General features: G+C 36.6%; 1 protein-coding gene across 1 annotated transcript in view; it reads right to left on the bottom strand.

Moving 5' to 3' along the window:
* CSMD3 (CUB and Sushi multiple domains 3) overlaps positions 1–24363 on the bottom strand; it is a 1529921-nt gene that overhangs the window by 826018 nt on the left and 679540 nt on the right. Inside the window, exon 8 of the mRNA XM_063924487.1 lies at positions 12750–12827. Coding sequence (XP_063780557.1) covers positions 12750–12827 — 78 coding nt within the window. The remainder of the gene's footprint in view (positions 1–12749; positions 12828–24363) is intronic.

Genomic DNA, 24363 nt, shown 5'->3' with positions numbered 1-24363 from the left:
AGGTCAACACTAATTAGGTCGACATGGTCAAAGGTCAACATGGCTGATAGTTCAGCATGTAAAAGGCCAACAGTTCAGGTACTGTACAAAAGGTCAACAGGACTACGATTGAAAATGGAAACCTGTACTGAGCTCAGCGAGACACCTTGCCTAAATGTAAAATATGCCAACCTTTTTTATGTTGACCATTTTCATGTTGACCTTTTTATGTCTACCTTTTACCTGTCAACTGAATGACCCCGTCAATATTTTGACCTATTCAACCTTTCCATGTCAACCATATGGGGTCAATCTATTGACTGTCAACCTAATTAGGGTCAACCTAATGATCCATACCCCTTTAAGGCTGCAAAAATGTAAAAGTCAAAACCAGATTGGTTTTGACATTTAAATCAAAACTGGTGACAAATTCACCAAGATCATGCCAGAGCCTGCAACTCGCGGCTTATACATTTGGGCCTAAGATTTTAATTCTAAATAGATTTTCTGATGATTCAGTGTAAGATGAAGGAGCAAGCTCAGGAAGAGGAACTCGACAAGAACCTATTGCAGGACATAACTAAAATGGCATTAAAAGGAGAGGTAATAATCATGGGAGACTTTAATCTTCCTGATGTAAACTGGGAGGTGTCAGTTGCTAGTTCCACTAGAAGTAGGGACATTTTAAATTCCCTTCAGGGAGCATCCCTCCACCAATTGGTGAGGGAGCCCACTCGGAAAGACGCAATATTAGACTTAATACTTACAAATGGAGACAGAATATCGGACATAAAAGTGGGTGAAAACCTGGGATCCAGTGATCATCAAGCAGTATGGTTCAGCATAAAGACAGAGACTGACTCATCCCATACAAAAACAAAGGTGTTGGATTTTAGGAAGGCTGATTTTGTAGGGATGGGAAAATGTGTAAGTGATTGTTTGGCAAAGTGGAGGAACTTGGAAGCAGTGCAGGAGAGGTGCAAAACATTAAAATGTGCAATATTAAAGGCAACAGACCTTTGTATCAAAAGTGTTAGGAAAAACACAAGGAAAAGGAAGCTAGTGCGGTTTGTGAAAAAAGTTGCAAATATTGTGAAAGCAAAAAAGATGGCTTTTAGGAAATAAAAGCAGACACAAAATAATGAAGACAAAGAGATATATCTTGTTAGACAGAAGGAAACTAAGAGGGTAATCAGATGTGCAAAGGCACAAGCTGAGGAGAAAATTGCCCAGTCAGTGGGTAAAGGAGGCAAAACTTTTTTTAGGTATATAAGCGAAAGGAGAAAAACAAAAGGCGGAATAATGAAACTAAAGACAGAGACTGGGAGTCTTGTTGAGGGAGACAATGTAATAGCAGATCATCTTAATAATTATTTTTGCTCAGTATTTACTACTGAAAGAGAGGGGAAGAGGCCACAGTTAAATTGCAGGGATATTCAGGAAAATGAAACAAGTACATTTACAGAGAAGAAGGTCCTAACAGAACTCGCAAAGCTGAAAGTGGACAAATCTATGGGGTCAGATGGGATACATCCAGGGACACTAAAATAACTGAAAGAGGTGCTGGTAGCACCATTGACAGAATTATTCAACCAGTCATTAGCTACAGGAGTAATTCCAGAGGACTGGAAAAGAGCAAATGTAGTCCCACTGCACAAAAGTGGAAGCAATGAAGAGGCAAGCAACTACAGACCAGTGAGTCTTACATCAGTAGTAGGGAAATTGATGGAAACACTCTTAAAAGAAAGAGTTGTAGATTATCTCCAATCCAGCAATTTAAGGATCCCAAACAGCATGGATTCACTGGGGGGAGATCATGTCAAACAAATCTTACTGACTTTTTTGACTGTGTGACTAAAGTGATGGATAAAGGTGGAGCCATGGGTATAGCTTATCTAGACTTTAGTAAGGCTTTTGTGACTTCCACATCGCTAAATAAACTTGAAAGTTTGGGATTTGATATTAGGATTATTGAATGGATAAAATATTGGTTGAAGGAGAGAAAACAGAGAGTTGTGGTAAATGGAGTGCATTCACAGGAGGGAAATGTTACCAGTGGAGTACCCAAGGGATCTGTACTTGGACCAGTGCTTTTTAATATCTTTATTGGTGACATTGCAAATGGCATTAAAGGCAAAGTATGCCTTTTTGCAGATGACACAAAGGTATGCAACTCGGTAGACACATCAGGTGGGGTAAAACAAATGATTGAGGATCTAGGTAGACTAGAGGAATGGTCAAGAGTGTGGCAATTACAGTTTAATGCCCAAAAATGCAAAATCATGCACTTGGGTCTCAAAAATCCAAAGGCTAAATATAGTATTAATGGCACTATACTGGAAACTACTGAAGAGGAAATGGATCTACAGTAGGAGTCACTATTTCAGGTGACTTAAAGGCAGGTAAGCAATGTAGCAAAGCAATGAGGAAGGCTAGTCAGATGTTTGTAGTCAGATGCTTGGCTGCATTGGGAGAGGAATCAGCAGCACAAAGAAAGAAGTAATAATACCACTCTACAGGTCATTGGTACGGCCTCATCAAGAATACCGTGTTCAATTCTGGAGGCCATATCTTCAAAAGGATATTAATACATTAGAAACTGTACAAAGAAGGGCAACTAAAATGGTGCATGGCCTACATCAAAAAACATACCCAGAAAGACTAAGAAATCTCAATATGTATAGTTTGGAGCAGAGAAGGGAAAGGGGGGACATGATAGAAACTTTCAAATATATCAAGGGTTTTAACAAAGTCCAGAAGGGAAACATTCTTCAAATGAATAGAAGCAATAGGACATGAGGACATGCACTGAGACTGGAGGAGGGGGGGGTACAGGGGAAATTTGAGGAACAATTACTTCATAGAAAGGGTAGTGGACAAGTGGAATAGCCTCCCATTAGAGATGGTAGAGGCTAAGACAATAGAGTAATTTAAACATGCATGGAATAGACAAGGCTATCCTTACAAAGAAATAAGGATCATACAAGGTTAGAAATAAAAATAATGTAAAAAAGGGGGGGGCAGACTAGATGGGCCAAGTGGTTCTTATCTGCCATCAAATTCTATGTTTAAGCTGCAGAGACCAGAAGGAAGAGTCATGACATGGTACTGTGTGACATGATATATTAATAAAGAGTGATGGATGTTGATTAGTTACCATCAAATTTGTAAAATATATAATGTAAAGAAGTGCAGGAAGCACATATTAGTTCTGTCTAGCATCAAACCCATTGGAATATATACACTTTTCACCTGAAGCAGCATATTTTATCACAGTTTTCTCTCTAGTGTAGGAACAACTCACTTAGCCCTCTGTTATTTAGCTATTTTCACTTGAATTCTTTTGTGCAATTATGTAGACAATTATTTCTTTTCGCCCCCGAGATTCATTAGTAATTTGCTCAGCAATGCTTGTTAACTAAGGCATGTCTTTACACAATGATAGAAGATTTCTGTTTAGTATAAACCTGCTTGTAAGGAGCTTGGTAAAATAATTTGTGTGTAGCAGGCTGTAAGTGCTGTCACACAAACATACCCCGGGAATGAGCAGGTGCCACTTCAAAGAACAAAGAGGAGTCTGGGGAAGGATTTAGTCTTGATATGTTAATAATAAATACATGATTAAAAAATACTCCATCTTTACTACAGTAAACAATGGTAATAACCGAATCGTGCTTAAAATAGTCTAAGTTCTCAATAATCATGTATCTGTTAATTTTGTGATTTTAATTGGACAGATAATGCATATTTCATCTGAAAAAAAAAACTGAATCTGTTTTTGTCAAAAATTAAAGATAAATAATTTTTTATTATATTTTAAATTCATTTTAATCAGTTTGTTATACAATTCTTAATATTGCAAGCTCAACATATGTGTACACTCTCCAGGATGAAAAAATGTGTCTTCTTTGTTTTAAATATTTGAAGATACTCAAGTGATATAAATGCAGTTATAGTGCATTCACTGCACATGCATTGTATAGAAAAATTTGATGCCTCGGAAGGATAGAGGGATTTTGTTAGCCCCCCTTTACCTCCAGGCCCCGTTATCAGTGGCACAATCTATTTCCTGCTCCAGGGGAAGATCGATCAAACGTTGTAAACAGATAATGTGGAGAGAGATAAAGTGCCTATCAATTAGCTTTTAACCACTCTTTAATAGGCTGTGTTTGAAAATGGACAGTTAGATCTGCTTGGTTCGTACTTTATCACTCTCTACTTTATCATTCTCTAAGATTAGCAACACCCCCCCCCCCCTCCAGTGAGAAAACTGGAAAAAAATGTCTATTCCAGGTGTTTCCTTAGGATGAACAGAAAGACTAAGGTTCAGTAATGCTATTCACTGGTAACCATTCAGCACTTCTATTCTCTGTGCAGTGGGTGGGATAATGGTAGCATAACCAAATGGATCATTTGGATCTTAAAAGGCCCCACATTGTGCCATATGTATGGTTTCAATGTTTTCTGCCAGCGCCAGCTTGTATCTTTACTTTTTCAAAATAAAGGAATCAGTTGGCTAAGTTCTATTATAATTTTTTTTTACTTAGGTTAGAAAGAATATTACACAAATAGTGAAAAATTAAGTCTTTGTGCAAAATTTATTGAGAATAATTTACAATTTAATAAAATAACAATAACTGTAAAGGGGAAGTGCTACAATAACTTCTTGTGTGGTAATGTTCCCATTTTCACTAGATTACACAAGAGTGGAGTACTGGTGTAGTGGTCTTTGTGGAACATAGAAATGAGAGGGACCAGTGTACTCTTCCATGGCCCTTACTCATCTCCACTTAGCATTTGCACAAAGGATTCTATATATAGTATTCTTCAACAAACCTGCCATATTTAGTACATTCTGACATATGCAAACAAATAAACATTTATGGATTGCCACCTGCATTCTTAAATAATGCCAGAAGGTCCTTTACAATCATTTTTATATCTAATTTATACAATGCTCTAAGAAACAAGTTCAATGTGTGAACTTGATTTCATAAGCACCACTGTTTTGGGCTGTCAGAGGAGCTTGCTCTCTTAACTGTATAACTCTGTCTGTATTATAGATGGCCATTGACCATCAATAGTCAGAAACTATCAATGGTGTGCACCAATTGTCATTGGTTTTGCTATTGATAGCAGAGATCTGATATTTTTCACTCATTTGATGGCACAGGTCCGATGGTGAAGCAATTATTTTTTCTGTCACATGGTGCTTAGCACCACCCTCCCTGGTTGGCCAGAAGCATTAACCTGTCTGAGACAGTGATGACCATTGATGAGTCAAACCATTAATGGTTTTCTATTGATGGTTTCCTGTACTAGTGATACCATCAATTAAGATGATCAATGTTAACCATTGAATTGTCAAACCTAGCTTGTAGCTCCTGTGCTTCCATTCCTCTCCCTACAAGAGGAGACAACCTCTATTACATGCATCCCTGTCCTCTGTAATCATATGACTGGAGTTGTTGCTGACTCTAAACTAATCTCCTAATGAATTCTGTGCATTATTAATTATTCCAATGATTTTATTGATTGCAGGTTATTTTGTCCTTATACACTTAAAAACTTTGAACACATGGATGTGCATCCATAAAGAATGATGGCAAAAAGGTGTTCTGAATACATAAATGTCAATGGTTATTGTCAGTTGTCATAAATCTTTTAGCTTTTAATCAGGGATATAAATAAATAAAATCTGTATAATTATAGCTATGTTTTCCTGTAATTAGCGACTAATTTACATGTGATGTAGAGACTAAACGATTACCATTTTCTTCTGCTTGGGGCCAGATTGGAGAAGTAATGTATATATGTACTGTATAAAACTAAATGACAGATTAGACATTTGCAAAGTGCACATTAGACATGTTTTTCTTTTTAAATTTGACAGTCAACAGGGGAATCTCTATTTCCCTTTAGAGATCTTGTAAATTACAACATCTTGTCATACATACAGTAGCATGAGGTTCTGCTCTTATTTTTGTGTACCATGTACATTTTTTTGATTACTAAATAAATAGTGTCCAGGTTATAATTTTATAAATGATCTTATTGTATTTTTAAAATAGAATGGGTCTTCTGAGGAGTTAATCTATATTATATGAAATGTGTTGTCTGTAGATTTGTTGTATAATTTGTATATAATGGAGATGAACTCTTAATTTCTTAGAATATATCCCCCAATTGTAATCAGATTTCCAGCACTAAGGGTTTTCTACATTCTTTCAACAAAGAAAATACAGTATCTATCAGTAGACGTGGCTTACAACAAGTTTTAAAGTTGGAAGAAATGGGAAAGGAGAGGATGTAGACTAGGCATTTTTTATTTTAAATCAAACTTGATATGTATCAGCTGAAATATCCAGATATGAATTTATAGGGTAGAAAAAAAATATTTCCAGATATTGCTACAAATTTTCGGTTATTTACTTTGAAATGTTTACCAATCAATATAATTGGCAGATTCTGGAAACGTCATGCACATTTATGCATTTATTTTAACAACGTCAACACATGACTGATTTGGCATACACAAATTTACAGCCTGCCTTACCATCTTCCTGCTTTTCTCTCTCATCTCAAGCAAACAGTAGACTTCATTAAGTGTTTTCAATGCAGTATTCTATCCTATTTATGTGCTTGATAGACAATATTACTATAAATAACTCAACAAGTATAAATCCATAAGCACATCTGAACATTACAAATGATCAGAAAATCTATATTTGCCAATGGTAAGACTTCTTATTCACTCACATAGTCTCTAAAATAGTCATATTTAATATATGTTGTTTCCTAATCTAGTATCTGCTTTTTTATCTCTGCAACAAAGTGTTTACAATTTTTCTCATTTGTTCGATTATTTTATTGCTGGTAGCCATATACTATTTTAGTGTAATTAATTTCTTGTCAAGGTTTTAATTCATGTAATAGTTTTTAAAATTATTTTTATTCTATGTAGAAAGGCATGTGTGCAAGGAATGGGCATACCATAGTAAAATGATTAACTAATGGAAGAAGCATTATTTGCCCATTCAATATGATAAAGGGGTGATAATGAGCAGTGCTATGCAAGGTGGACAAATCAACACCAGTTCAAAAATAGAGGAGGGAACAAAGACAAGTTTCATAAATACTGTAACTATGTTAAGTAATGTGTTGATTCCAAACAATTGGTATCCTAACTTATGTGTAAGTGTTGTTGAAAAATCAATGAATATACAATATAACAATCAATAATTCAACATTTCACTGAATACAGCATGTAACCAGTAAAACATGACCACATGATTAAAAATTAATAACATCAATAGTCTATACCATGTATCAATACCTGGATGCAGTCTGCTAATATTTACAATAATGTTTAGTTAGATGAGGAGTAGGTCGGAATGCTATGAAATTTAAGTTTGAAGGACGTGCGGTGCGCTGGCCTAACTTTGCCTTTTTTGTTAAAGAGGCAATCATGTACAATGCATGATTGACCCTTACACATAGTTCGGCCGGCGTCCCCCACGGCTGTGGAACTTAGGCTTCATTACATCCCATCCCTAATGTGAAAAACAATAATTTAGATACAGTATACACAAGATATATAGATTTGTAGACCAAGTTAAAAGAAAAAAGAAAAACATAAAAAAGAAACATTTTTAAACAGCTATTCCATGAACATTAAGTGTGCTTTTGTAGCATAAATCCCTATAGAAGGCTCCATAAAGAAGCTTGGTTATGCCAATTTTTCTTGGTTTGTTTCTTCAAGCTGTTATTTATCATTTATAATTCTAACATTTCCACTGTATCATGTGAGTACCATGGAAACCACAGTCCCATTGCACATGATTTCATTTACAGGGAGGCTTAGGAATACCACTCTGAGCTCAGTCTGCTTACTGTAACATTTAACAGCTGCTTCTCCGTCCTCTGACTTCAGATGACATTCTGTGAGCTGTGAGCCTGTGTGTGCTACTGACAGCCAAACTTATCTGTTGTTCAGATGTATTTTCAAAATAAGATAATGATGTGTAAGAAGATAAGCATGTAAAATGATATGCATGTTTAAAAGTTACTTAATTAGAAAAACAAACCCCTTTCTATGTAGTATTGCATTGTTAAAGACTTTAGCCTTGAGGAAGGTAACAATATTTCCACAAACTGGGCCTCATTTAGAGCTAGGAGCAAATTCAGTTATAAGCTGGGATATAATTACTTCAGAGTTCGGAGACCATGCAGGATGCCGGCTAAACTCGGATGTTTTTTAAAGGGGCAATCATTTACAAGGCACAGTTTAGCCTTTTAATTGACTCCCTTTTAAAAAATGTCCGAGTTCAGCCAGCATCACACACGGCTGCCGAACTCAGAATTCATTACATCCCGGTCATAGGGTTCAAACTTGCACTTGGATAAATTATATATTTTGTTGCATGCAGATACCACTCAAATACTTTACAGCTTGTTTCTCCCAATGCAATTTAGAGTTTGGCAATAAGAGCTCTCCAAAATCTAAATATGACAACACAGTTTAAATTTGCAAAATCTAACTCTAAATAAGGCAAATAGTAATGTATAAATACTGGTATATGTCAATACTGCTTTATATTGAATGATTTAAGAGAAGATGAAGAATTTGGGCCATACTGGATGGATATCTCTATGACTCTCTTCTTACTTGCCACCTTCTCATGGATGTCCCATGAATCAACCCCTCTATTCAAATCTCTAACACCTTCAAAAACACCCAGACTTCCATTAGTCTCACAAGCCTGGTTGACAAGCATGGATTATAAGCACAGCAGTTCCTGCTTTTGTAATGATATTTTTTTTCAGAAGGTTTCATATTTTTATTATTTTCACCATCCATCTAGCGTATTCTTCATGTATTAAAACATGACACAGATTGACTTTACCTTAAAATCCGATTGGAAGGTGGGTAGGAACACTAGCGCACAAAAATAGCTATTGCGAATCTTCAGCAGGAGTCTATGTACAAGTCATTTTTTTCTCCCCTTCTCCTGTCTAAATAACATACTGTACTGTACTTTGGTCAGTTGAAGCAAAAAGTTGCTGTTAGAGTAGAATATTCTCTCATCTTTGGACATAATACAGCCCAATGAGAGACATAGTCAAATTTATTTTCAATTATGTTTTCACATTTTTTTCTTTTGCTTTAGCTCCACTTATAAAGGACCATTGTTCTGCACACTAGTAAAATAAGCAATGTATAAAAAAAAATAATGCTGAATAATCATTATTAACAAAACCAATATCAATTTATAAGAGAAGTATGGCATCAGCACTTTTTTTTAGTGTTCTTACCAAGATAACACATTAGCTACTTTTAATAAGAACTCCTGGGGGGAAATATAATAATCTGCAAGATGAAGGCATCAACGCAATTCCAGGGAGTCTGACCAATGTTTTAAAGTAGTAATATTTAGAAAGTTAAAACCAGGTTAGTTTTGCCCATTAAATTGTTGTTACTGTGAAACATTAGGCAGACTCCCTAGAATTAGCAGATGCCTTCATCTCACAAGGCTGTTACTGTACATCCCCTCCTTGACTCTGTTTCCATACAAATGCAAATGTCATAATTTCAAGTAGTATATAAAACACTCTCCCGGCTTCCCAGCCAGCAAACATTCTCTCATATCTTATCTCTTCACCCAAGCCAACTACCCTTCCTCCAAACTCTCCAGCCTCTGCAATCCCCAGCTCTGTTCACCTTTGCATCTGGGTTTGGGATGCTGGCGTTCACATGACTAACAGCGGCATCCCGCATGAGAGAATGTTGACAGAGGATGGAGTAATAATTTTACCCCTTCCCTGTCCCCTTCCCTAGCCCTAACCCTCCTGAGTTGGTGGCCAGGGCTAAGATTTTGAGGGGTGGTGGCTATGGCTAACCCCCCCTTTAGTGCCTAATCATAACCCTAACAGAGACCCCAATACTTATCTTCAGTATGTCGGCAGTTGGTGTTCCGTCACCAGGATTCTGAGTGGTGTTGAGATTCCGGCATCGGTCACATAACTGCTGTGTTGGGATGCTAAAGGTATCCCCTTTATCTACCCACTGCCACTCTGGAATGTAATTGCTGGTGAGCAGGGTCCTCTCTACTTCTGTGGTTTCTATGTAATTACAGTGCTGTATGTAATATGTGGATAATAAGCATGTCATCATGACTCAGCTTCCGCTGCTTTTGTGGCTACTTTGCAAGTGCAGCAAAGATTTATAGAGCTCGCATCCTGTACTCTGCAGTGTATTTTTACTGCAAGTCTTTTGCACTATTTTCTTGTTCTGTTTACACTGCTTCTCTTAATATATTATGTAAAATCTCATTGATCTATTTGCTATCAGTGTCCAATCACTTTTGTTTATATATATATATGTATATATATATATATATATATATATATATATCTATGCAGTAACCCCGGCACTCACTTAATCCACGGCGGGATGTATCTTGCTCCTGTGCCTTCCCCGTCCGGGGGTCTCCCTCAGGTATATGCAACCAAGGAAAAAAGAGGCGGCACTCGGAGTCTGGATAATCAAAGTGCCACTTTTTATGAATACACTTTGATTATCCAGACTCCGAGTGCCGCCTCTTTTTTCCTTGGTTTTATATATATATATATATATATATATCTCAAAAAGAAGACATCAGCACTTAGAGTTTGTGTATTAAATATCACACATTATAAACCTATATCTTGGGGCTCACATGTCCCTTTGTCAAGGTGAATACAAAGCCACATACCAGACTTATATAAGAAGCACACCAAGATTGAGAGCAGAGACAGCTGGACCACTCCATGCCCTTACTCTTGGTGGGCTTCTCCTCATATAAGATAGATGTTGTTTGTTCTTTTGCATTCACCTTGACAAAATGGAATGTGAACCCCAAAACATTGGTTTTTGTTTATGTGTAATATTAAAAAGACTCTAAGTCTACTGTCTTCAATGTGCTGTTGTTACAATGTCCAGAGGCTAGTGTGTGTGTGTGTGTGTGTGTGTGTGTGTGTGTGTATACAGTGTATATATATATATATATATATATATATACATACACAGTATACAAATAAATACATACATACAGGAGGGCACTCATACTCCATTAAATAACTTAGCACTTATATTGATAATTCAAGTCACGGATAGGGTAATGGTTAGCATTACTGCCTCACAGCATTGAGGTCATGGGTTTGATTCCCACCATGGCCCTAACTGGGTGGGGTTTGTATATTCTCCCCGTACTAGTGTGGGTTTCCTCTGGGTACTCCAGGTTTCCTCCCACAAACCAAAAATATTCTGGTAGATTAATTAGCTTCTGACTACATTAACCCTAGTGTGAATCTGTGTGCATGTAAATGTGCTAGGGAATATAGATTGTAAGGTACACTGCAGCAGGGATGTGAATGGCCAAAATATTCTCTGTAAAGTGCTGTGGAATATGTGTGCGCTATATAAATAACTGGTGGCAATAAAATAATAATAATAATATTAATATTGGAGATATACTTCAAGATTCAAGATCCAATTAAGAAATCATAGAAGAGCTCCTATAGTATAGTATGCAGCCTAATCTTTTATTAATTAAACATCATTAAAACAGATCACATTTGTAAAAAAAAACCAAAGCGCATCAATGAAAGATGTTTATTTAGACTTCCAGACTGTCTCCTGAGCCATGAACTCCCCTGGTGTTCTTTTGACGTATCTGTGATCCACAGCTCAGGAGAGTCTGGAGATCGTTGTTATCAGAGAAAGGTAACATTTTATGAGACCTACTATATTACGGGAGCTCTACTGTGATATGGTTTTAGTTTACATCTAGCTGCCACTCTCTGGTCTCTCCCTTACTGTCCCTGTATTTTCAGCCAAGTGCTGCAAATTGGGTGAGTTTTGCCTATAAAACTTATTAGAGTACAGGTTGAGTATCCCTTATCCAAAATGCTTGGGACCTGAGGTATTTTGGATATCGGATTTTTACGTATTTTGGAATAATTGTATACCATAATGAGATATCATGGCGATGAGACCCAAGTCTAAGCACAGAATGCATTTATGTCTCATATACACCTTATACACACAGCCTAAAGGTCATTTTAGCCAATATTTTATATAACTTTGTGCATTAAACAAAGTGTGTGTACATTCACACAATTCATTTATGTTTCATATACACCTTATACACACAGCCTGAAGGTCATTTAATACAATATTTTTAATAACTTTGTGTATTAAACAAAGTTTGTGTACATTGAGCCATCAAAAACAAAGGTTTCACTATTTCACTCTCACTCAAAAAAGTCCGTATTTCGGAATATTCTGTTTTTCGGAATATTTGGATATGGGATACTCAACCTGTAATACAAAGATGATATGTATACATTATAAATATAATCTTTGTATTATTTTTATCATTTTTATAGTCAAAACTCTGGCATACACTTGAGTACGACAGGTGAGGCTCTGCCTACCCTGACTGCACGTCGCTGATATACATATTGTGTTCTCTAATTCTATTATTTACAGTACAATTGAACCTTGCCTGATAATTTACAAACCCAATGTTCTGAATGCATTAGAAGTGCTTTGAAATGTAAAATCTAAATCAGATGTTTTTTCTATTACAATCTGCAGCATGGAACCTAACAATAAATAGGAATAATAGATGGTATATTAAACATGTTGTAATGTCTCAGTAACAAAAACAAACACAGACACAAGAGGTCAATGATGCACCAAAAAGAGTAACAAAAGGTACACTCACAGATAGAAAACTTGCTGTTGAGGTCTTTCCCTGGAAACAATTTAAATCCTCTAGATTTATAATCTATGGACCTTTTCACTAGTTAGAGAAACAAAGAAGAACATGTATAAGGTAAAACAGTCTATGCTTTTCATTTTGTTAAAACGTATTTGTTGTCAGCCTGGTGGTAACAACAATGAACAAGACTTGTTTTATAGGCCTTAGGTTTAGTTCAGCGGTTTATAAAAAAAATAATGTTAATTAAAAAACCATAAAAATATATCTTTTAAAAAAAAATATATGAAATTAATTTTGACCTTTGGACTGTACGAGATTTGCAATTTGACAACTGAGCTGTTAGGCTATAAGGGGTCAGTGTCACTGCTAACAGCATTTTGTTATCTTTCATGTGGGCTGTCAGTCAACCATGTTGTGAGATCAACCTCATAGATGCAAATTCAGCTAATACAGTATGTAAAACAGTCATATCTCCAGGTATCTATCTATCTATCTATCTATCTATCTATCTATCTATCTATCTATCTCCCTGTCTCCCTGTCTCATATCTATCTCATATCTCTCTGCCTCATATCTATCTCTCTATAAATCTATCTATCTATCTATCTATCTATCTATCTCATCTCTCACTGTCTCGTATCTATCTATCTCATATCTCTCTGCCTCATATCTATCTATCTATCTATCTATCTATCTATCTATCTATCTCATCTCTCACTATCTCGTATCTATCTATCTCATATCTCTCTGCCTCATATCTATCTCTCTATAAATCTATCTATCTATCTATCTATCTATCTATCTATCTATCTATCTACCTACCTCATCTCTCCCTGTCTCATAGCTATCTCATATCTCTCTGCCTCATATCTATCTCTCTATAAATCTATCTGTCTATCTATCTATCTATCTATCTATCTATCTATCTATCTATCTATCTATCATAGCTACAGTATCTACATTGGTGTATCTATAATTGGATCAGGGTGTTCTGTGCACACTGGATTTCCCATGGCAGCCGCCAATGCTCCAATCTGTTTTTGCCTTGAAAATAATTACTGCTTTAAAAATATGGGCATTCCCACCAGAAATCTTGCACTTCTGGCACCCAGACCCTTTTACATTTAACCCTCTGAATCTGTACATGAAGAACTACAAAGTAGAAGCTGCAGCTTTTCTCCAAAACAAGTTCTGTTCTGCATATAGGCTCAATCACACACAAAATACAATTTTATATATGCCTCTTAATGGGGTTGGGTATGATATGCCAACTGTCGGGATGCCAGCAGTCAGGAGACCAACAGCGGCACCCTGACAGTCGAAATACAGTCAAGGGCTGGTAAGTAGTCTAACCCTCCCCCTACCCTAACCTAAACCTCCCCACACCCTAAACCTAACCATCTCCCCATGCAGCCTGACCCTATATCCATACTGGTGGTGTTTAAGTCCAACCCATCTCCCTGCAGCCTAAACCTAACTCTACACCTCCACCCCCACACACTAACCCTAAGTCACCTAGATGTCACCTAATACTAACCCCCCTATCCCCAGCATAGTACTTACCCACCCTGCTGTCTCAATGATTGGGATTCCGATGGTCAGGATTTCAGCGTTGGTGTTTTGGTCCTTTTTGGGATTCCAGTGCTGGCATTCTGTATTGTGTTGTGCAACGAGATCCCAACCATCAGGATTGTAACCACATCCCAACTAAATGTAATAGCCTCTGACTTCTGGAGGCACAGGAATTTTGTGCGAGTCTGAATGTACTTTTTTAAAGCAATAATCATTTACATGACAAAACCGACCTGGTTGTCCTGCACCTCTGGAACTCAAAAGCTACTACATTTAGCCACTATAAATAATCAGCACAGTCTCCTTGTGCATCCAAATCACAATGTGTTGTGACTGAGGTGCATTTTTAGCCAAAAAAATACACCTGACGTTAGCAGAAATGCATAGAACCTGGCAGCTCACTTACAGCAGGCATCTTGTGCTGCATGGTGTATTGAGGTATCTTTATCCATCTATATCCCACTCTCTCTCATATCTATCTACAGTATCTATCTATCTATCTATCTATCTATCTATCTATCTATCTAATAGCTATCTATTTATCTCATGTTTCTTTCTCATATCCTTTATCTCATATCTATCTATCTATCTATCTATTATCTACCTATATATCATCTACAGTATGAATGTATAATGTAATGTATCAATCAATAATGTATCTTAGATAAAATAAAATCTAGTTGTGTGTGTATATTAAAGTACTGTAGCACATCATTTCTCATCATCTACTGTACTGTTTACCTCTCATTTGCAACAACTGGAGTTATTAGTACAGTATGAGGTGATTCTGATGTCCAGGGGTATTTTGTCTTCATTGAATATTATATTTCATGAAGGATCATTGTAAAGATTGGTAATGTGTATATTGAATAATAGATGGACATATATCTTGTTAACTACTGTTCGAATCAAATACACTGATACTTAAGGAACAAAGGCATATAAAATGCATATGTGTTACTTCTAACATTCCATGTGATTTCCTATCGCTGTATTCTATAGAGATGTGCATGGATCCTTTTGTCTTGGTTTTGCTAAAATCATCCTCAGTATTTTGGTTTTGGTTTTTGGTTTTGGTAAAACCACCTTCAAGTGTTTTTGTTCAGATTCAGATTTGTTTTTGGTGAAAATTTATAAAAACAGCTAATCATATAATTTGGACCTATTTTTTTCCCTACAGTATAATTAAGATCAATAACATTAATCTCCAGTAATTTCCAGTTAATTTGGACCACACTCTCCTGTGTGAAATAGCACCTGAAATCATGAGGGAAAGACATACAAGCAATCCAAAACCCAAGATTCTGATTTTAAATCTAAGTTTTAAAATAAAGGATTCTCTGAATCAGGACTCGTTATGACTTTGATACCATAAATTTGTTGAGTTCAATCTCTAAAAAAAAAAAAATTGCACTTCTCTACTGTTCTATATACTCTTTGTTTAAAATTAACTGTGTTAGATATGTAATTACTGTCAATAAAAATATGACCAATAAAAAGAGAAAAAATATAATAAATAGGGTGTATTGAAGTTCAAAAATAAATTCAACACATAAAAATACAGCACTTTGGAAAAGGTTTGTTGAGCTTAGTAATTATGCTTTAATGACTTGTTAAAAAATGTCGATATGAAATATGACAATTAGAGCTGTGTAAAAAAGTTTTATGTTACCAAACTAAACTCCAAGACACCAACTATGTATCCTATGCACCTCCACTTGCTTGGAAACCATTCATTCATTTATATTATCAAGAAAATAAAACATGCAATTGCACTTGAGGTGAAAATATTAGTAATGAAACCAAGATATACTACATGATATGCAGATATCATTTTTTGGGCTGATGTACCATTATTTAAAAGAAATAAAAAAGAAAATCAACTGGATATCTGAGACTTTAAATGACCAAAGGGGATTAAAAGCTCATGGGGGAAAACACAGATCCATTATTGAAAATGAAATTACTGGAATCTAGATGTTTTGCCAAAAGCTTTTAACAGGCTACTTATTTATTAATTCATGCAGAGAAAATGTTGCACAAACTGTTCAAAATCTTGGAACAAAGTAAAACCATTTATATGCACCCAAGTATGACAAAAGATAATGTTATCCATTCAGCTGTATAAAAAAAGCATCTACATCTGCTTTTTGTGAATATCCAGGCTGTTCAACATTGAACAAGTGAAATCGTGTTCAACAATAAAAATATAGCATAGAAAATGGAAATAAAGGCTGCTGAAGGCGACTTCAAACAATTTATATGGGCATGTTAAGCATTAAAATGCAATCACTTCAACTCTACATATAAATGAAGAGTCAATTTGTAACAGATGTTCTGTATTATAATTATTATTATGGTTTATATAGCACCACTAAATATCTCAACACTGTACAAAATGTATTGGTCATTCATCAGTCCCTGTTCCTTTGGAACTTACAGTTTATATTCCCTGACACAATAAAACACACACACACACACACACACACACACACACACACACACACACACACATGCACAAGAACCATTGTGCTCTGGTACATTGTATTCAGCAGCCAATTAAGGTACCAGTATAATCTGGTTTATGATGATGTTATCAATTTGCAAAAACATATTTAATGGATACATAATTAAATTTTTACCAAATGTGTTGCTCTTTGTCTATTAAAATATTCTGTTCAATTAAATATTTGGATGTTGTTGAGTAAGTTAATAAAGATACACTGTAAAAGAAAGGGATTATTGCCAAAAAGTTTTACACCAAAACTTTGGAAGTTGAAGCTACTGTAGACATTGTGACAAAACCTAAAGGTGTTCTCACCAAATATCTATGTACATAGTATAACTCATTTACTTACAAATATTACAGGGTATAAGCAACATTACCCTAAAATGTGACATTTAAATGTATTAAATGTAAATAAATAATGGAAGGAAAATAAATCTGCAACTTTGGCTAGTAGAATTTTGTGATATAACCAAGTGTTCTAGCACAGAGCTTGAGCCATGCCAAAAAATAAGATTGGTATGAATACTATGTAATTTGTATTTTGCCATTTAGCAAGTATAATGATGTTTTTTTTCTCGGCCTCTTGAATAAGCATAGTGTCTTCTATATGGAGGGTGTACAGCGCCACTTCTGAGGTGTCTTGTAGCAACAGTATGGGCTATCAAATTAGGCTATTGGATAGACACTCCCTAAATTTAAGGGTATCAGCTAACCTCTATATGTACAGCAATGGAAAGTTACTGTGCAAATGGAACATAAAACAGGCGATTACAGGTATCAGCGCCTGGTTGTGTCAAGTTTATAGCAAGAAAATATTGAGGTCATAGAAAATACAATAGGTTAAAAAGTGGAACAGGTAGCTCAAGTAAAATTATAACATATTTTATTTTTTTAAATGCTGGATATATAAAAATAGGACAAAGATTTTACATATAGATATTTAAAAATATGTATATACTATAAAAAATATACATACAAATTTAAAATGTAAAAAATAAAAAAATATAAAAATTTATAAAAAGTTATAAGAAACAGGAGCAACATATGAAGGAATCTAGAGGTAGCTTATCTGTAATGCAGGAGGTCAATAGGGAATTCCCAACACCTTTTGTATGAAACGCATTGGTAACATAACTTGTTTTTATATTTTTATTTTGAATTGTATATTCTTCCATTGAAACTGAAATGGATACAATGTTTACACAAAAATTGGTAAACGAGCATCACTAGTCAAATTGTCAGTATATTCTCCAGGGCAATAATGAGGGTTGTGTACCTGGTGTCCCTCTTGCACACTAGTTATTGTTATGTGACATCATGGTGTCATGTGTACAGTAGGCAGGGTCTGTAGGCAAATGGTGCCTCTGTGTGCAACTATGGCACTGTCCAGGAGACACTATAAGAGTTCTCCATAGTGAATGCTAAAGTAACATGTTCGTCTGCCCATGATTATCTTCAGTACCTAACATTGAAGAGACAATAAATTTAATATTGACAGAGAAAAACATGGAATATTCAAATATGTATATGAACACAGTAATGTATAAAAAACTTTTAAACTGTATTTAGTTTTAAGTCATTGTCCCCAGTTACTAACGACACTAGTGACTAAAACAGTTCCTGCTGGGTTCATGACCTTCCTACAGGAATTATTGTGTGCATAGCATACGTGCCCCACCCTAACCCATAATCAAACCTTTATCATATTCATAATTAGTTATGATATGGTTTTGTGAAAGTTGTCAGCTGTGTATGTTCATGTCTAGATTAACATTCGGCATGTTCTAGCAAGCTCAGACAGATAAAGATAATATAAAAAATAATAATTAAGTCACTGTTGTTAATAGCTCTGTAGCTGTTTAGAAAACTTGTAAGAGCATTTAAAAACTACAGCACAGACTAAAATGATACATTTTGGATTCTTTTATTATTAATTTTTATCTAGTAATATTAACTGATGATGTAGACAAAATTGGGAAATGAATGGGAAAATGACACTGATAAGCGGATTACTAAATTATCTCCAGTGGAAGTTGCAATTCAGTGAAGTGCTTAGGTGAAGGAGAGAAAAGACAAAAAGGACCCAGCTTGCCAGAGCTCTTACTCAGCGAAAAAACAAATGAATTAAAATGATTGCCCTTCTGCTTATTAAAAGAAAACTGTCTGATAAATCTAACACTCTGCAAGGTCAACTATGTGCTTAAATACATTTTTAATCAGTAATGCACCATGATTGTGATAATTGGCTCTATGGTGCACTTATTTTTTTATTCGTTTGGTGTATATAATGACTCTTCTTACTCTGTGTCAATAGTTACATAATCCTCTATATAAAATCTAAACTAGGTGTGACAGTAGTAGGTACTGGCGCCTAATTATAATGAGTGGTAATTGTTGGTCTGTATTAACTAAGGCATCTCAACAGTGAAGAGAAACGACAATTAATAATAAAGATATTAAGTGTAAATAGAATTAATATTTGCGAGGATTAAGTCTTTAGAAATTAAATAAAGGCAAATTTAATAAAAATTAAATAAATAGCTGGGATTAAAGGAAAAACTTCTCTAAAAAATATTTCAATTACTTTTTGTGCCATATTTAACCTGTTCAAAATGTTTGTTATGTGCATATGTGTTCAATGAACTACTGATACCAGATAGACCAGACAAGCTCAACAGAGAAACTGTAGGTAAATAATATTTATAATGCTCATTATTAGAAATGCTGAAATGTTTTAAATCAGTTTAAAAATTCAACAGAATTTGGCACTTTCAAGGACCTCAAAATAATTTGACCTGTTTGTTAGCCAGTTAGTTCATTATTGTTTTGTAGCTCATATTTTTGTAGCTCATGAAGTTCATATTTGCAATTTAAAGTTAAAATTCGTGATTCAGAGTTGAATATCATGCTTCAATCTTGGAATATTTGGAATACAATTTGAATTCATTGTTAAAAAAAGTGAAAAAAGTTCAAATACTCAGCAGCTACTTTCACTTGCCTAACACTATTTTTTTTTACTGCTATCCTTTATTTTTGTGGTGCCCCAGGGTGGTTTGGCTTGGGTGGTTTGGGGGTGTCCTGCACCCCAGAGGCGAATCCCTATATCATTAGGGACCTGTCTGATTGAGGTCACACAATGATTAGTGGGCAGGCTCATATGTTGGCCAATATATGCCAAGAACCTCAGATATGTATAAAGAAATGTATTATAAATCTAATGGTTGTTTGGTGCACCTGCTCTCTTGTTCTTATGTTGTAGTACTGGGACCTAGCAAGGTAGCACATCCCATTATAAGTAGCTAGGGTGTGCAGTCCAGGCCACCTCCCCCAATGTGATTTAGAGTTCAAAATCATGCTTCAGTGTTAGAATATGTGGTTTGCGGTTTGAACTCAGAGTTAAAAAAAAGTGAAAGTAACTTAAATGTTGCTGCTTGTTAAAGATTATTTTGCTATATTAAACAGTGTTTAAACTTTTTTTGCAGCAAACTATACATTTTAATACTATATAGTATAGCTATTTAAATCCAAAGATATTTATGCTTTCTGTCTTTATTGTTTGTGTGGTTTATCTTTTGATGTAATACTTAAATCTTCTGTATTATGGGCATTGTTTGAGCTCAAGTTGGCCCCGCGGATGGCTGCCTCGGTGCTGCTCTGCCAAGCAGCCTTTGTGTTTAGTCTTACGTGTATAATATGTCTAATATGTTGAGTCTATTGTACAGTTGCAATGTGCAGTATCAACTCATACGTGTAATGTGTGTAATGTATGCTATGTTCTTCCCCCTTCGTATGCTATGTATTCCCCCTTCATGTTGCTGCTTGGCGATGCATTGTACCACAAAGAATTCCTAGTGTACGTGAGTACACCTGGCCAATAAAGCTGATTCTGATTCTGATAAGACCAGCTGAACCTGCCTGTTCAAATTGAAATAAAAGTTTTTAGTCTTTCCAGGGTTTGAGAAGTTATGTCAAAGTTTCCAACTTTACAACAAATCTGCCAATTGGTTAAAAAATCCAATTTAAGATGTACAGTACACCTGTTAAAAATTTAAAAGTCAAAATTAAGATGCTCCATGACTACTTCTGATTGGGTAATGCTGCCAAGTTTAAACTGTTGTCGCCATCTTCCCTGAAGCCAGGGGACACATCTCCGCTGCTGTTGGTCTTTTGCCAGTGGTGGGACCCCATTTTTGGTCCCAGCACTGACAGCCAGTGCCACTGTGCTCTAAGTGGGAAGCGGGAAGTAGCTGTATATCATACCACTGTATACTGCCCCACACGAGCACTGTTTACATTCAAAATGAAGCATTGCAAAGATGTTGAAATTTATAAACAAACCTTTACTGCTACTCCTTCTATTTGGTCAGTTTGTTCAGCCAGCCCACTGGACCATTGCACTGGTCTGCTTTGCCATTGTGTGAATATCTAGAATTGTTATAATTATTGTGATACAACATAATTATGTTATGTTGAGTCACCTGATCAGATTCTTTTCATGATTAATCCACATATGAGTGAGTTGGGATTACACAAACTTCTGTATCTCACCTTAACCAGTATTCCTGTGATCTTAATGCAGTATTAACAAGATGGAAGTTTAAACATTTTTTCCTATAGTGGTGTCTCATTTCATTACTCTACTGTTAACACTCATAATGATTACATTTTATTCAATCCAGCTCCTACTGTATATTCAATTGAATTGGCTTATCTGAATTATCCTGTTCTTATGTAAACATTGTTCTAAACTGGTTACACTTGGTCCTAGTCCTGCCTTCTTAATCTGTTGAGTTTTCAAGTTTGTAGTTTAAAAAAATAAATAAATACAGTAGGGTCTGACCCTAGTCAAATGCACCTAATCAGTAAGGTCCCCATCCGAGGTCCCCACTGATGTAGATACTCATCAGGATAGAGACACAGTATTGGCAGGTAACCTGGTTAGATAAAGTAGTTCACTCAGATTTTATACTGTATCTGCTCCTACCTGAGTTATTTAATAAGACAAACTCATCCCTTATAGGAACAATGGATTAATTAAGACAACTGCACAGTGTGGCCTGGTTAACCAGTAAGTTTCTTAATCAGTCCATGTGTGGCCTACGGACATCCATTCCATACAGCATTGATATTATAGGGTGAGCTAGAACATGAATGTAACTGAAAATTACCGAGGCATATTGCAGGTGTAACCAGCTGGCTGTAGTGCATGCAACACTAGCTAAATCTAACCAGTATGGGCGGCTATAATGCATGCAACACTTATTAATAACAGGCAGTATACAGTAAGTAGCTATAAGGCACTTTGGTAATTCCCACATTCACGTCAATATGTGTTAGGCGCCGGGGTCCGCTCGTCTGCGCGGCCCGGCGCCTAGCAACTAGGGGCGCCGTGCGCGTACAGCCGCTGGCTCCCTAGCAACGCTAGACGCCGGGCGCGCTGAGCCGCACGGACCCTAGCAATGGGGACGCCACTGGCGGACCACGTTCCCCGTTGCTGGGTCCTGTTTAATTAATAGGTGCACCTGATCTCTGGCCGTGCAGCAAGGCAGCAGCACGGCATTCATTCTAATCAGCTCTGTCAGCAGCTGATTGGAGGACTCCTGTTTAAATACACTCTCAGGGCTTCTCACAGACGCCGGTAATAGCTTCCTGCATGCTGTCTTTGTTTGCTGAGAGTCTGTTTCCAGTCTTGCTGTATCCGGTCGTTCCAGTCCTCTGAAGTCCTGTACTCAGGAGTTATCATCTCGTCCCTGGAGTCCTGACCGATCACCGTTTAACATCCAGTGGTGTTCGTGAGTCGCGGCTCTGCCGTGTGTAGCGGCTCGGCCGCTTTACCCTTTATTATTTGTGTTTGGAGCATTTTGCGGAGGGTTCCACTTCCACAGGTCCACTCTGGTATCCGGCGGTGCCGGGTAGGAGTATTGGACAAGTGGATTTTGGTTGTCCTTTTCCCTGGCGGTTTTTCCGCACATACTTTAGGTTTTTTAGTTAGCTCGTAGCCCCTGGCCTGTTGTTAGCTAGAGGTCCTCTTGTTATCATCCTGCCTCGGATTTCCCTTTGTCTCTCATTAAGACCGGGGGGCATCGGAGTTGGGCAGACATAATCCGCCCTTCAAACGCGGCTGCCAAGGGCTCAAGAAACCATAGTCTCGCAAGGGATTTCCGATAGCACGGGTGAGACAACAGAGTTAGGGCGCCAGGGGCTATTATTCTTTCCTGCTCCCGTTCCCAGCATTCCATTCCAGTGCTCCGGTCATTGTCATAAGATCTCCTCTGGCCAGGAGTGCTGGAATCATAACAATATGTCAGAATTCATATTGATATTAAACCAATTCCTGATAGTGTAACTCAATCTTAATAGATAATCATGCGTAATTAGCATGATCAGTGGTTAAGATTAATGGTACGCTTACTGTATTATAAGATAGATAGATAGATAGATAGATAGATAGATAGATAGATAGATAGATAGATAGATATTTAACAGTCTGAAATCCCCCAATTTTTAGTAATATAACAATTTAGGAAGGCTCCCCGACACTGAGAAAGTTAATCCGTGAGGGCCCATCCACATACAAATAGATAGATAGATAGATAGACAGATTCAGTTAAGCTGAATCATTGAAACTTAGCTCAATTCACTAGTTACAGATTATTATATTAAGTTCTCTGAAAGTGCACCTCTGAGCATTAGCGCTAGAAGGCTTCCATAGTCTATATAATGGTCTCTGTGAAGGGATAAAATAAGACAAGGTGTTACTAATTTTTCTCAAGAGAGAAACTGCCAAATTCTGAGCCTTTATATTTTATTGAATTCATTCCAGAACTTTATACGTCTGTGACAGGTAGTTAAGTCTCCATGGGCCTCTGTCAGAAATTCTTAAATGTCACATTCTCTGGTTTTCAAACACATCCGTTTCAATTGTCGCACTATCTATTGAGTCAATGTTTATAACCTACTGTACAATCAGGGCCGGTTCTGAGGCGGGAGTAAAGCAAAAAAGAGCAAGTAATTTTGCACCTGTGCAAAACCATGCCTCATTGGAGGTGGGTGAGGTATAATGTAAAGAGAGATAAAGATTTTGGAGAGGCAGTGTCCAAACACAAATCTAGTTTAGTGTAAAAATAAAGCTGTGCAGGATTTGTGGGCTACATGCAAAATCATCCAATATTTACCGTGCATGCAGACATAATCATTTTATTCGCACCCCTTGTAATACAACATGGCTTGTCCAGGTGCAAAGTTACTTTTTTTTTCTTTACTCCCACCCCGTGGCGTCAGAAGTGGGGCTCGGCCTGCACCCAGGTGTCACCCTCGGAGAGGGTGACATCAAAATGCTGGCTACTCCACACCTATAGAACTGGGTGTTGCAGTTTGACATTCTCCTGCAGCACCCAGCTCCTGTCATAGAAGTTCAACTGACAGTGCAGTCACTAGTCTCTGGGTGCAGCCCAGCATCTTTGGGAATGCTGGGTTGCCCTCAAGTGATGTCACCAGTATCCCCTGTGATGCCACACCCCAAACTAAGACCACACA

Source organism: Pseudophryne corroboree, chromosome 5 (assembly GCF_028390025.1).
Source record: "Pseudophryne corroboree isolate aPseCor3 chromosome 5, aPseCor3.hap2, whole genome shotgun sequence".
Taxonomy (NCBI): domain Eukaryota; kingdom Metazoa; phylum Chordata; class Amphibia; order Anura; family Myobatrachidae; genus Pseudophryne; species Pseudophryne corroboree.
The sequence above is the reverse complement of the archived record's forward strand: the minus strand, read 5'-3'. Positions and strand labels throughout refer to the sequence as shown.